Source organism: Chiloscyllium punctatum, chromosome 39, assembly GCF_047496795.1.
Source record: "Chiloscyllium punctatum isolate Juve2018m chromosome 39, sChiPun1.3, whole genome shotgun sequence".
NCBI classification, from domain to species: Eukaryota; Metazoa; Chordata; class Chondrichthyes; order Orectolobiformes; family Hemiscylliidae; genus Chiloscyllium; species Chiloscyllium punctatum.
This window is the reverse complement of record NC_092777.1, coordinates 63,228,660-63,243,959: the sequence shown is the minus strand read 5'-3', so window position 1 is coordinate 63,243,959 and position 15,300 is coordinate 63,228,660. Positions and strand designations below refer to the sequence as shown.

At 40.2% G+C, this 15,300-nt stretch overlaps 1 protein-coding gene across 5 annotated transcripts in view; it reads left to right on the top strand.

Moving 5' to 3' along the window:
* LOC140464153 (uncharacterized) overlaps window positions 1-15,300 on the top strand; it is a 145,003-nt gene that overhangs the window by 29,366 nt on the left and 100,337 nt on the right. For all 5 annotated transcript variants that reach the window (XM_072558944.1, XM_072558943.1, XM_072558945.1 and 2 more), the window contains 8 exons: window positions 3,409-4,061; window positions 4,450-4,581; window positions 4,864-5,061; window positions 5,737-5,877; window positions 10,009-10,269; window positions 11,834-12,008; window positions 13,302-13,468; window positions 14,357-14,485. In XM_072558944.1, coding sequence (XP_072415045.1) covers window positions 3,409-4,061; window positions 4,450-4,581; window positions 4,864-5,061; window positions 5,737-5,877; window positions 10,009-10,269; window positions 11,834-12,008; window positions 13,302-13,468; window positions 14,357-14,485 — 1,856 coding nt within the window. The remainder of the gene's footprint in view (window positions 1-3,408; window positions 4,062-4,449; window positions 4,582-4,863; window positions 5,062-5,736; window positions 5,878-10,008; window positions 10,270-11,833; window positions 12,009-13,301; window positions 13,469-14,356; window positions 14,486-15,300) is intronic.

The following is a 15,300-nucleotide window of genomic DNA, read 5'->3' as shown; positions in this document are numbered from 1 at the left end:
GTCAAGATTAGAGTGGTGCTGGAAAAGCACAGCAGGTCAGGCAGCATCCGAGGAGCAGGAAAATTGACGTTTCGGGCAAAAGCCCTTCATCAGGAAAAGAGGCAGAGTGCCTGCAGGGTGGAGAGATAAATGAGAGGAGGGTGGGGGTGGGGAGAAAGTAGCATACAGTACAGTAGGTGAATGAGGGTGGGGATGGAGGTGATAGGTCAGGGAGAAGGGTGGGGGAAGGTAGCAAAGAGTGCAATGGGTGAATGGGGGTGGGAATGAAGGTGATAGGTCAGACAGGAGGGTGAAGTGGATAGGTAGAAAGGAAGATAGGCAGGTAGGACAAATGCAAATTACTGCAGATGCTGGAAACTGAAACCAAAAAAGAAAATGTTGGAAAATCTCAGCAGGTCTGGCAGGTTCTGTAAGGAGAGAAAAGAGCTGACGTTTCGATTCTAACTGACCCTTTGTCAAAGCTCCTTGTGACAAAGGGTCAGTTAGGCGAGAAACACCAGCTCAGTTCTCTCCTTACAGATGCTGCCAGACCTGCTGAGATTTTCCAGCATTTTCTCTTTTGGATAGGCAGGTTGGACCCTATCTTCCTTTCCACCTATCCACTCCACCCTCCTCTCTGACCTATCACCTTCATCCCTACCCCCATTCACCCATTGTATTCTTTGCTACCTTCCCCCGCCCTCCTCCCTGACCTATCACCTCCATTCACCTATTGTACTCTATGCTACTTTCTCCCCACCCCCACCCTCCTCTCACTTGTCTCTCCACCCTGCAGGCACTCTGCCTGTATTCCTGATGAAGGGCTTTTGCCTGAAACGTCGATTTTCCTGCTCCTCGGATGTTGCCTGACCTGCTGTGTTTTTCCAGCATCACTCTGATCTTGACATTACAGTCGATCCATGCCTCTGAGTCAGAATCACTGTCAGGTCATTCCTCCAGCTTTTCTAAAGGCAGCCAATTACATCGCTTCTCACATTTTTGGAGTCAGTTGTTGTACTTTTCGGCCCTGCTTTGTTTTACTGCAATGACCAAATGCAGGACTTCCCCTGCAAGTTTCTAAATCTCACAATTGCACAGAAATCTGGATGAGAAGCCCACGTCATGTTACTTTAGATTAGATTAGATTCCCTACAGTGTGGAAACAGGCCCTTCGGCCCAACAAGTCCACACCAACCCTCTGAAGAGTAACCCAGCCAGTCCTGTCTCCCTCTGACTATTGCACCTAGCACGCTTGGCAATTTAGCATGGTCAATTCACCTGACCTGCACATCTTTGGACTATGGGAGGAAACCCACACAGACACAGGGAGAATGTGCAAACTCCACACAGACAGTCACCCGAGGCTGGAATTGAACCTGGGACCCTGGTGCTGTGAGGCAGCAGTGCCAACCACTTGTGCTGCCCACTTGTCATGAGTTTCTCAGGGGCAGCTCTTTAGTGGCCATCGTGGAGGCTTAGTGTCCAGTTATGGAAGATGAATGGGCTCTCAAAGCTCAGGACCAATCAGAGACCATGCAGTATTTCAAAATGGAGACGTTCTCACTCCAACCTTTTCAACTAATTAATAGCTTTTGCAGCTAGGTTACCACCCAACAGGGAGAACTCCTACCAGGCAGTCTGTGGTGGCTTTCGAGAAGATGGGAACCGAAAGAACTGCAGATGCAGATCTGAGTTCTGATGAAGGATCACCAGACCCGAAACGTTGACTCTGATTTCTCTGCACAGATGCTGCCGGACCTGCTGAGCTTTTCCAGCAATTTCTATTTTTGGTGAAGAAGACGGTGTTCGGGGCTTATAAAATTAAATGAAGCAGTGGGTTTCTCCCACAGTGCCATGTCAACAAGATATCCCAGTTGGCCCCCTTTAACTGGCATTTGTGATTGCGAATGGCCTTAACACACAAGATGTGAAAAGATAGCTTCAGGGCATAATGGAACCCAGATCTGGCAAAGTGACTGGCAATGCTACTTATAGCACACACCCTCCTCCTATGAGGCTTAAGAAACAAGCCCCTCAGTTGTACAGCATACTCCACATGTGAACCAGTCAAGAAACTGCAATGAATTTTCTGATTTTTACATCAGTACCTTCTGGAGTGAAGCCCCAGTGCCCTGCAAAAGCAAAATGCAAGGGAAGCTGTAAACCAGAAATAAGAACAAAGTACTGGAGAAACAGCGTCTGTGGAGAAAGAGAAACTGAGAGAACCTTTTAAGTCTGATAGCACCCTTTTTCAGGACTGAAGTTCCAGTTGTCCAATTATGAAGCATTGTCATTTCACTCTCAAAATGTTAATTCTGCACCTCTTTATAGATGCTGCAAAACCTGCTGAGTTTCGACAGGATTTTCCTGTTTTTATTTATCCTCCCTTCATTACATGCTTGGTTACTTTTTTGTGGCTTTATTTACTTGTGTTGCTACTTTTTAAAAGTGATTTGTGTGTTTGAACTCCCAGATCGTTGGTAATATTATGGTTCAGAGAATAGCATCCCTGCTTCTGAACCAAAAGCTCTGAGTTCCATCCCAAATCTTGATCACAAAGGAAGGTGTGTTCAGAACATGATTGAGTAGTCAACTTGGAAATCCTTCCAATGAGAGTCCCTTGTAAGGGCGGGTCGAATTCCGGGTCAGCCATGTGGTGAAGAGAAATTGGAGCCTTTACCATCATTATCCATAGCTCCAGACTACACCATGTTGGTAAAAAGTGCACATTTTCAAAGCAACGCTGTCTCCCTCAGTGATCTGTATTAAAACCATCAGAATAAATTTGCCTCTTTATATAATTTACGTTTTTATTTTAGGTGTCAACTGTGTCACTTGCTCACATCTGAGTCACAAGATTCTGGGTTCACGTTCCACTTCAGAATTTGAACACAAAAATCCAGTATGCTACTATTTTGAAGCTCAGAAGCAACATCTTCCCAATGTCCTATCCCAATAGTTATCCTTACATGAACATCACATTGCTGGTTGAAGGAGCTCACTGTGTGCAAATTGGGCCATCAGGGTAGAATTTTTTGACTTTTCTATGCTGTTAGACTGCAGAACTATCAAACTGTCAATGAACACAGACCAGCATAATTAATGTTGTCAAACTTCTGGATCTCCAATACATGTCGTTGAAAGTGGGCAGCAAAGTGTATGATGACTTATTACATCTTTTGAGTTATCTTGCCTCATCTAAGCCAATGTTTTTGTTTCTCCCACACCAACCTTTCTTTTACACTTGCTTTCCTTCCTTTTCTCTGTCCTTTCTTCAATAATTGTTTTTGCTGAAATAATATATTAACCATAAATAATAACCAGTGCCTTATGATCAAAGTCAAGTCTATTATTACAATGATTAATTGATTGTAGAAATGTATGTCAGGCTAATGTTCTTTAATCTCATTTGTTTAACCCTATGCATAGCTCCTGGCGCAATGTATGGACAAAATATAACACCAATGAGTGGCATGTTCTATTCTGCACCGTTGAATCGTTTTCCATTGCCACAAGTAGCAACATTTGGTTTCACAGAACGTCAAACAGTTTCACCAGCATTGTCGACATCATCTTCAGACGATGATCCTGAGAAAAGTGGAGGCTGTGCAAAACCAAAAAGTTGCCAGACAGAAGAAACTTCAAGGAAATGTTATGCACCTGCAACTGCTATCAATCCCAGGCAGGTACAAAATACAACAGCGCAACCAACTGAACCTTACACACTTAATCAAAAGATGACTGCTTCAGTTAATCTACGATCACGTTCAGCTTCCCCTGCCCTGACAACAGTGTCTTCAGATGACTTCCCTGCATTGGACACAAAAGTATCAAAAGAAGAACTGAAAAAGCTGAAAGAGGAGGAATTGAGGAAGATGAGATCAAAGGACCAATTTACCCAAAACTACCATCGATATGTAAGAGAGGAACATCGTTCTGTGATGCAGTTAGCAGACACATTAACCTCAGAACCTGTAATGTACCACAGAAATAGGAACATTGATGTGGAAGAAGTGAATCAGCAAACTGAAGAGTTTATTCGTGCTTTAGCTGCTGACAGAGAACAGGTCACTGAAAAAAAGGTATGTGCTCTAATAAATTAAAGAAAGGACTTGGGAGAAACAAATTTTGTTTGCGCTGTGGGAGGAGTAGTCTATTTTTAATTCCCACAGACACACATACATGTGAACATAAGATGTACAGGTAGAAGTAAGCCATATGGCCTCTTGCACCTGCTCTGCTATTTGTGGAGTCAAGAGATATCAAACGTGACTTTTTGTGCTTGTATAATGCTTCCATCATGTAGAAGTACAAATTTTAAAACAAAATAAACATAGATCTGAAACATATGCCTGAGAAAGATAAAGTACAAGTCAACATTAAATATGGTATTCCTCTATGCCTGATCCCAGCAACTAGCTAGCTTCTTACAACTAATTGATTTGTGTTCCTCTCTATTTTTATATACAGGTATTGGATAGAGTTTGCAGACATTTTCGGGTGCAAAACATGAAAGACATTGGCATCTGGTCACCTGTCAGACAACTCTCTGCGGTTCAAGAGCTTCGTCAGACACAACGTGAAGTCACCATTTTCATTGAAGTAAGTGGGAATTGTTTGTGGACGCAAAGGAATTGGGATGGAGCTCCAGCAGGGTGTAATTTTTGCTCACCCTACCCTCTCTGCTTTCAGCCTAGAAATACTTTCTTTTCCCCTAGAAATACTGATTGGAATTAACAAACTTTTATCAGTCTTGGCTTCATTTAATCATTACATTACATCCTACTTTAAGTTGACCCTGTATTTTTGTTCTGCCCTAATGTAAGGCAAGGTTCTGTTTTGCAATGCAGATGGTTAATGCTGGCCAATTTCTTTTTTTTTAAGGCTTTTGAAACTATGCGGAGTGTCTGTACGCTTTATGAGCTGAATCAGTGCTTGGGAGCACTGAAAAACAAGCCAAACTTTGAAGATCTGAGACTTGGCCCTTTATGCAAACAGCCTCTTGTGCACAGGTTATTCAAAGTGCCTGAGTCTTTGAAGGATGAGGATATATTTGAAATTGAAACCGTGGATATTTTACAGGTATAGTATGTTGCATGTTTAGAATGCGTTTATGAATAGGATGAGACTTTCATCCTTCATATAAAGCCAAAGAACATTTTTATTTAAGTCAAGCAATGCATTTTTGGAGCTTAGTATCTGTGTAAACATTTATGATTGATAACAGAACAAATTGGGTAAATATTTGCTTCATGGAGATGATATATTTATAGGATCTTGAAACCCATGAATTGTTGATTTGTTAACTTGAGCGGTGCACTGCTTGCCACTAAGAGAATTTTCTTACAGAATTCTCATGTTGCTGTTACCTTTCTTGTACATCACAACACCCCACTGGTGTTTCTCCTTCCTCCAAACTCATTCCTTTCTTCAATCTACAGGAAAATGTGCAGAGACTATCCAGCTCCATTCTCTCCTCTACCTGAGGTCAACTAATCCGGCACAGATGAGGGATTGTGTACTTCAAGTATTTAAATTGCTAGTTTCTGCCTATATCAATTATCCCAATTATACCTGTTATTATCTCTTTGAGTAAGGAGTGTCGTGGTGTGAAAATCTACTTGTAAAAATTCAGAATCTTTTGCTTGACATATTTGTTACCTTGTTTCCTTCCTAGTTATTGTTTGTTCTTGTCATTTTCATTATCATTGTCATAATAAATATTTGCAGATATTCATGCTTTACTTTTCCCTCCAGAGTATCCGTGCATATAGAAAATCCAGCAAAGCACAACGAATAGATTTGGCTGACTTCATAAAATATTTAGCAGACCAATATGACTGTGACTCGCCATATGCGCTTGGAATCAGGATTACTAGCATTGGGCTTCTAATATCAGTAAGTAGCTTTTACTTCATTTTATAGATGTTCTCATTTTGGCTAGTAATAAATAATTGATGACTAGCCAGCAACTCTAATATCACACAAAATGAATAAATAAAAATGAAGGTGTCATTTCCATAGGGTATGGGATTTCAAGACTTAGTATATATAGGAGAAAGATTTAAAATAGACATCAGGGACAACTTTTTGACACAGAGAGTGGTTGGTGTGTCTGGAATGAACTTCCAGAGAAAATGGTGGGTGCAGGTACAGTTCCAACCTTTAAAAGACATTTTGGATAAATGCATGAATAATAAATGTTTGGAGGAATATGGGCCAAATGCAGGCAGATGGGACTAGTTTAATTTGGGATTATGTTCACCGTGGACTGGTTGGACGGAAGGACATATTTCTGTGCTGTATGACTCCATGACTCTATGCCTCTGATGACTCTTTGTCAGAATCACAGGAAACAATACAGTTTACAAATAGCCACTTGGCCCAGCTAATCTTCTGTCCATCATAAGAAGAGAGTGGAAATGTTTGCTGATGTTCAGCATCATTTACAGCACCTCATGTACTGAAGTAGTCCATGTCCAAATGCAGCAAGATCTGGACAGCATTTAGGCTGAGGCTAATAAGTAGCAAGTAGCATTTGTGCCACACAAGTGTCAGACAATGACCATCTTCAACAAGACGGAATCTGACTAGCACCTAGTAACTGGACAAACTTGTTGGAATTCTTTGAAGAGGTAACAAGCAAGATAGATAATATGGAACCAATAGGTGTAGTAGATTTGGACTGCTAAAACAAATTTGATGATAAAGCCATTTAATAAGTTAAAAGCCCATGCTGATGGAGGTAGTATGTTAACTTGGATAGAGGATTGGCTAACTAATAGAAGACTGAGACTTTGGATAAAGGGCACATTTTCAAGATGAAAATATGTAACCAGTGGTGCCATAGGGATCAATGCTTGAGGCCACAAGTGTTTACAATGTGTGTTAATAATGTGCATAAGGGAAGTGAACATACAGTCATTCAACTTTCCAGATGACATAAAAATAGGTGGGAAAGCAAATAATGAGGATGGCACAGAGTTGACAGGTTAAGTGAGTGGGCAAAAAATTAGCTGATGGAATATAATGTAGGAAAACAAGAGACAAGCAATTTTGTTGGGACTGTATGTTATTTAAATCAGTAAAGATCACAGATAGCTACAGCACAGAGGTCCTCATATATTAATCACAAAAGGCTAGCATACCGAATTCAGTAGGTAATAGAGAAGGCAAATGGAGCGGTAGCTTTATTTCAAAGGGAATGCGGTTTAGAAATAAGGATAACTTGCTAAAACTATACAAGGTTCTAGTTGGTCCCCAGCTGGAATACAGTTTTCATTCCCTTATCGAAGGAAAAAGCACTGGCGTTGAAGACAGTCTAGAAAACATTTGCCAGGTTGACCTTGGGTATGGAGGGACAGTCTTCTAAGGAGAAGTTGAGTAGTTTGTTCCTGTACTCATTTGGAGTTTAACAGAATGAGAGATGACCTTATTGAAACACATGAATATTAGGGGTCTTTCTCCTTAAATTTACACAATGTCCCAGCATCCATCGCACTCTGGGGAGTGAATTCCAGAGATTCATGACCCTTCAAGACAAGTAATTCCTCTTCATCTTTGTTTTAAATCAATTACCCTCGTAATAAAACTATGACCCCTCATTCTAGATTGTCCCACATGAGGGAGCGTCTTCTCTATGTCTACTTTGTTAATACCCTTTAGCATCTTATATACCTCAATTAGATCTCCTCTCTTTTAAGCACTCAAGAGTATAGATTGAAACTGCTCAATCTGTCTTCATAAGACAACCCTTCATCTCTGGAATCGATCTAATGAAGTCCTGTGGGATTGCCTTCAATGTAATTACATCCCTCCTTAAATATGGGGACCAAAACTGTATGCATTCTCCTGATACCGTCTCACTAATGCAATGTACAACTGCAGCAACAATTCACTACTTTTTATACTCCATTTCCTTTAGCAATAAAGGCTAAAATTGTATTTGCCCTTCTTTATTTACCTGCTGCACCTGCATATTAAGTTTCTGTGATGTATGCATGAGGACAGTCAAATCCCTCTACACTTAAGCATTTTGTAGTTTCCCTCTGTATAGAGGATAATTTGCCTTTTTATTCTTCTGACCAAAGTGAATAACTTCATATTTATCCATGTTAAATTCCATCTGGCAAATTTTGGCTCATTGACCTAACCTATCTATATCCATTTGTAAAATTCTTATTCATTCTTTGCAACTTATTTTCCCACCTATTTCAGGGCCATCTGCAAACATGGCTACATTACATTCTATCCCTGCATCCAAGTTATTAAAATAAATCATAAAAAGCTGAAACCTGATCACCAAACCTTGTGGCACACCACCATTTACATCTTGCCAACCAGAAAAAGATCCATTTATCCTGACTCTCTGCTCTCTGTTGGTTAGCCAATTCTGCATCCAAGTTCTAATCCCATATGATCTTACCTTATGTAATAATCTTTCATTTGCCAACATATCAAATGCCTTTCTACAGAACCCCATTATCCACTTTGCTTGTTACATCTTTGAAGAACTCAATTACATTGGGGACATTTAAGCGACTCTTGGATAGACACATGGAAGTTAGTACAATGAAGGTATGTAGGTTAGTTTGATCTTAGAGTAGGATAAAAGGTTGGCACAACATCGAGGGCTGAAGGGCCTGTACTGTGCCGTACTGTTCTATGTTGGAAAGAAGAAGGCTAAGGGGGGATTTGATAGAGACATACAAGATGATCAGAGGATGAGATAGGGTAGACAGTGAAAGACTTTTTCCTAGGATGATGATGTCAGCGCGTATGAGGGGGCATAACTACAAATTAAGACAGATGTCAGAGGCAGGTTCTTTACACAGAGAGTGGTAAGGGCATGGAATGCACTACCTGCTAATGTAGTTAACTCAGCCACATTAGGGAGATTTAAACAATCCTTAGATAAGCACATGGTTGATTTTGGGATAGTGTAGGGGGACGAGCTGATAATATTTCACAGGTTGGCGCAACATCGAGGGCCAAAGGGCCTGTATTGTTCTATGTTCTATGTTCTGTGTACCATGTTCTAACTCATGCGAATGATCAAACATGAACTACCCATTGCAAAACCATATTGATTGTGTTTCTGCTTCCCAAATGTCTGCTGCTGTTCATTGACTGTCCTACCTTTTTAATCTTTCTGCCCAGTTAATTAGGGTCTAAACTATCCTCATGCCTACGTAATTAATACAAACAAAATTGTTTTGATATTTATATTGCTCACAGCTTCTCCTCCATCTGAGTCCACTGCTCAGCATATCTTTCTATTCTCTGTTCTCTCATGCTTTCAAAGGAAATTAAATAAGTCGTAATACTATTTGCATCAACCATTTGCTGTGGCAGCATTCCACATTGTAACCATTCTGAGAACGCTAATATCTCAATATTTTTGTATTGAATTTATTTGTAACTGCCCTGTATTTATAACCCTTGGGTACTTTCCACCTTTTGACATGCTCTCCTCATACATTTACCCCATCCAATCTGTCCTTAATTTGAAAGACCACTAACAGGCCTCCTCTAAATCTTCACTTTTTGCTAACAACAAAAACCCCAACTTGTTTAGCCTTTCCTGCTAATTTCCTGACTGTATCAAAGGCTTTTTGACCCACAACCGTTGAGCTTTTTTTTGTTAACCCCACCTCTCTGCCCGGTTGATGGGGGGACCTACTGTGTATTCCCAATTGTCTCTGCTGGTCAAAATGTAACATAGTTTTAAAAGCAACAGGTCTCCTTTGGCAATCGGTGAAAGGAGAATTTTCCAGCTCTGCACAGACAAATCATCCGAGGGTGGAATCCGACACAAGTCCCTAGCACTGTGAGGCAGTAATGCTAACACTGAGCCGCTATACTGCTTGTTGCTGGTAGCTGATGTATGAACTGGAAGCAGAGCAAATTTAGATTCTGCATTGTCAACTGGGGGGGCAATCTGTTGCTGTGAAAGATAGGAGGTGGGGGAGGAAATGTCAATGAAACTTTTAAGAATGAATTAATTTTTGTTGAAATCCCGTTGAATAGACTCTGGGGAAGGTTTCAAGCACAGAACGAACTGCTATAGACAAGGCAAAGAATCGAGTTCAGAAGGAAATAGAGGAGGAAGTAGATAATCGTTTCAACAAGGTGAAGAAAAATCTGATGGACCCCTTTGGTGGACCACAGCTGTATTCTACCAGTGGATCTCTGGATCTCCGGAAGCAATATGTCTCTATGACAGCAGCAGATGCAATCCTTCAGGTGTTCATCAATGCAAAGGAAGTCTTCAGTAATAGAATGACTAAGGTAGGCAATTTTGGTTTGACAACATTGAAATTCTGATTTGCTGTATGAAGCAAGAGCATAATAATGATTGGTGTTTGTTGGCTATGCAAGAATCACACTGGGGAGGAGATGAGCAAAATGTGTGTTTGTTGTGCATATTACGACAGGGCTAGGAGGGGTGAATCAGCTCCCCATTTTTCAGCTTCCTCAATTGTCCACAACAAAGATTTTATTGTAGCACTAGGCTATACCTCAAATTAAAATATATTTAACTGGTTCACCAGAAATAATAAGGAGTTAATTACAAAGTTATCCTGAGTGAAAGAATGAGTTTATTATCCACTCACCCTGAGAAATGTAATAAAGATACGATGGCAAACTTGTGTGTTACGTGTACAAAGTTGAAAAGCAATGGTGACCATTTCAAAAGGAACATGAAAGAATATTCGATACTTGAGGTGTGAAAATTTTAACCTGAAACCATATTTGTTTAAATTGACACTCAGCTGTAATGGATATTTCAGTTGTCCTTTGAGTTCTTAGTATTCCGATATTTGTCTTCAGCTTATGTCATCACTTGTTTTCTTCTTAAAAGGTTGAGAAAATGTTTTCTCCGGTTCGTTTCAGTCACAAATTTACTTTTTCCTGTTCTGTCAGAAGCGTCGCCCTGAAATATATCCAGTATATACATTCCAGTGTGTGAATTATTTGTTTCCAAGATAATAATCACAGGCAATGCCTTTGATCTCCAATATGTGAAACGTTTATTGCTCACATGTAAAGCAAAATAGGAGGAGAGTTTCTTCACAATGGACTAAATTCAGTTTCCTTTGCTAAAACATGTTAATTTTAGGTCTGCTTTTTTTCACATTAGTTTCACAGGTATATGTGGTCAACTGATTGGTGTTTCCATTTGCAGTCAGTGATTTTTTTCCTATTTTTAAAACCATTTTGATGCATTTAGGTCCCAGATATTAAAATCGCATTATGGAATTTGAAAAATCAATAGTCCAGTTTTATCACTGTCATGACAGGCGTAAACTGACTCAGAATCTTCAACATACTTGACTAGGTCTCCTTGCATAACTTGACCTATTTGTGCAGTGGAATTTGTCAATAATAATCATCCTTGGGGCTGCCTTCAGCTGTAATTTTATCGACATTCTTATTTTTAAACTAGTAATTGCATGTACTGTTTTTTTCAAAAAAAATGATAAGAACACAAAGAACTAGGAGCAGGCGTAGGCAGTTCAGCCCCTCAAACCTGTTTTGCCATTTAATATGACCAGGGCCGATCTCCACTTTCTTGCCCACTCTCCATAACCCTTCAACCATTACTGATCAAAAATTGTCTAACCCCTCCTTTAATTTACACAATATCCCAGCATCCACTGCACTCCAGGGGAGTGAATTCCACAGATTCATGACACTTTGAGAGGAGTAATTTCTCCTAGGTGATCCTCTGGTCTCTACTTTTAGTTTCATGTAACATCTCAGTGCTTACAGAAAATATATTGTAGATGAAATATCTGAATGGTGTTGACTCTGACTCACCTAATAATTCTCTTGGATTCTCCTCTTCCAGCATGTTCAGGACTTCCTGATCAAGATAGGAGAAGATCGTCTGGCACGAGCACTCTTTCAGTTAGCCATTTGCTGTGGTTCCCTGGAAGTACCTGAAGACCTGGTGGCGAAAGAAAAAACAAATAAGACAGCTGTAAATAGAGGGAGGGACAATGAAACTCCTCTTCCTAGTGAAGGTAGGTTTTGTTTTGCACGCCTATTGAAGCAAACGGAGAGGTCCTGATTTTATAATTCACTATAAATCATATCAAAGAAAGTATTAACCAAAAATATATGTTACTTCATTGTAATTGAGAAGGAATTTATTGTTAAAGCAAACAGAGCATTGAGATTCTGCTCAAATTAAAGCAAAATACTGTGGATGCTGAAAATCTGAGAGAAACACAGAGAGTGCTAAAGAAACGCAGTGGATCAGATAGCATCTGGATGGAGGTTTGCTCGCTGAGTTGGAAGGTTCAATTCCAGACATTTCGCCACCCTGCTAGGTAATATCTTCAGTGGGCCTCCAGGTGAAGCACTGTTGATGATTCCTGATTTCTATTTATGTGTTAGGAGTTCTTTGGGTTGGTGATGTCATTTCCTGTGGTGATGTCATTTCCTGTTCTTTTTCTCAGGGAGTTGTAGATGGGGTCTAACTCGATGTGTTTGTTGATAGAGTTCCGGTTGGAATGCCATGCTTCTAGGAATTCTCATGCATGTCTCTGTTTGGCTTGTCCTACAATGGATGAGTTGTCCCAGTCAAAGTGGTGTCCTTCCTTATCTGTATGTGAGAATACTAGTGAGAGAGGATCATGTCGTTTTGTGGCTAGTTGATGTTCATGTATCCTGGTGGCTAGTTGATGACAGCATCTGTGGAGAAAGAATCATACCGGATTTCAAACATTGACTCTGTTTCCCTCACTACAGTTGCTGCCAGAACTGCTGCGTTTCTTCAGTTTTCTGTTTGAATTCCACTTGGTGGATTGTTACCATAGTGAATTGCCTGCTTTTGTCAACAATATCTTGCAATTATGTAGTAACTTTGGCAGAGTAATAATTCCAAAGTTTTTCATCATGTTTAAAGCTTTTATGTCTATTTCTTCCCACTTATGCTTCTCTTCATCGCAATAGGGATGATCTTGCTCATCCTGCTACTTTGAAATTAGTCAATTTGTCCAAATTTATATATTTAGGGCTGAATCTTCTGAGGTTCCTCTCTCCCCAGTTTTATACAATGCTTTAATGATGCAGTAACTGGAAAATGGTGAAACCCCAGGGTTCAATCATTTGTGGCACAATGCACAATTTCTTTGAGTTATTGTACTTTTCTATTTGCCTGATAGCCCATTATTATTTTCTTTCATAGAATCCCTATAGTGTGGAAACAGGCCATTCGGCCCAACAAGTTCACACTGAGCCTTCGAAGACTCATTTTTGATGAGCATTTTGTTGCTAAGTTTATTACTCTGTACATCTGTCTTTGCCTTTAGGATCTGTAAGAGAATATTTGGAAAAGAGCCTCTCCACTGTGACTGGGTACTTGAATCTTGTCTATTTATGCAAACTGGAGAAAAGATTAGTCGATCACTTCAAATTGAAAGGCTTTGTTGACATGGGACATGGTACTTACCTTGAATATCTGCTGAAACACTCTCAGGTAAATGCGTGCTTTATTTAAGATGCGTTTTGCACTTGTTTTAGTGAAAGTTGGGAAAAGCTTAAAGTACATTTAATCATTGGGCCACAATTGACCTTGCTTCACCTAGATGAAAGGACATTGTACTATATCATTTGTCTGTCTAGCTTCCACTAAGTGTTTATTGACTATTTGTTTTTCAAAGGTTTTGAAAACTAAATAGTAATGTTAATTTTTCATTTGTGCATGTAGATGTCTAAAACAAAACTCTCAGAAAAGGAAGCTCTGTTGTAGTTTTTTTATTAACAGTCCCTTTCCATTAAATCTATAAAGATTAATTAGAGGTTGGTGAACTCTACTCACTAAATGGTAAGAGTGTGGTGTAGAATAAAGTCAACAGTGTGAGTTCAGTCCCTGTACTGGCTGTGGTAGACCATGGAGGCTGGCTTCCTCACCCCTACAACTGGGGAATAGTTACCTTCAAACTGTAATTGACTCCTGTGAATGGAGAGAGATGCCTGGGACTGTAGTTCCATACTACACAAGGATTGGTTGCTGTGCTTAGCAAGAACACGACCTCACTTTTCAGGTTACTGGGAGTCATGCTTTCACGATATACAAATGAACCCTGCTGACCACCGTTTTGTGGCCTCTCATTAGTGTTCCTCTTGATAATTTGTCTTCAACATCCTGCTAGATATGCTTTCTTATGCAAATTAGGATCAATAATGGAGTTTATTTGTCGATCTACAAGTTTTACAATATTAATTTGAATTTTGTGTACAAACTATTATATGAAACAATTGAACCAGCGTTTGATTGTCAAACGGGTGGGTTTGCTCTTGAACAGCTTGCTGAAAAGTGAAAGATTCCTAATGCACAGGAGTGAAGTTTTGTTTTGTAACGCAGCTGCTGGAAGAAACTGCTGGGGGAAGTTTGTTTCTATATCCACAAGATACTGGAATGTGTGGATTCCGACCAAGTCATCAAGATGTATGTGAGTTCATCAGGCAATGTGGGACCCTGGGGGATTCCATGGTAAGCAAGCCTGCTGAAAGGTGGCACTGGCATGGGGGAACAGAGATACAATATGTTTGACATGTTACAGAATAATGTAAACAGTATGGAAGGCACAGTATGATGGGCACAATTCATAGTAATGACGTTCCCAGTGTATTACATTTCTCAAGAATTTTATTCAGATGATTTCATTCTAATTTACATAATTGCAGATCACTTGACAGAGACTTTTCTTCTAATTCCCATTACACCATTGACACCCCCCCGCACCCCCACAATGACTGTTCCTTGATGCTGTCCAGTGTGCCATCTACAGGCTGCTGTTCAGGAGCAAGATCTCAAAACTGTCTCAGTTCCAGCAGAGAATCATAGGATCCCTACAGTGCAGAATGAAGCGATACATGTATACTGACAACAACCAGCTCTGATTCACCACCACTTACCTCAACCACCTTAATGTTTCTGAGCTGTCAGGTTGCTTGGTCTACGTTAGGTACTGGACAAGTGGAAATTTCTTCCAGCTAAACATCAGGAAGACAATACTCCACTGAAGGCCTCCAATACCATCCCTCTCCATGGCAATCACCAGGAGGTGAATTGGATTCTCCTCTAGGTCACCCTGAAATAAGAGCTGCCCACATATATTTGTGCCATCCCATTGGCTATTTTTTTCCACCTTCTATGCAGTGCCTAACTCTCTCTGTGCCTCAGTGCAACATTTAAAATCCTTGCCCATGCCTTTTTATTACCTTTTGCCTTAGCTACTCAGTTAACTCTGAGCCACCCACTCACATTCAACTTTCCCTAAACTTGTGGTCATCCAAAATCCTGCT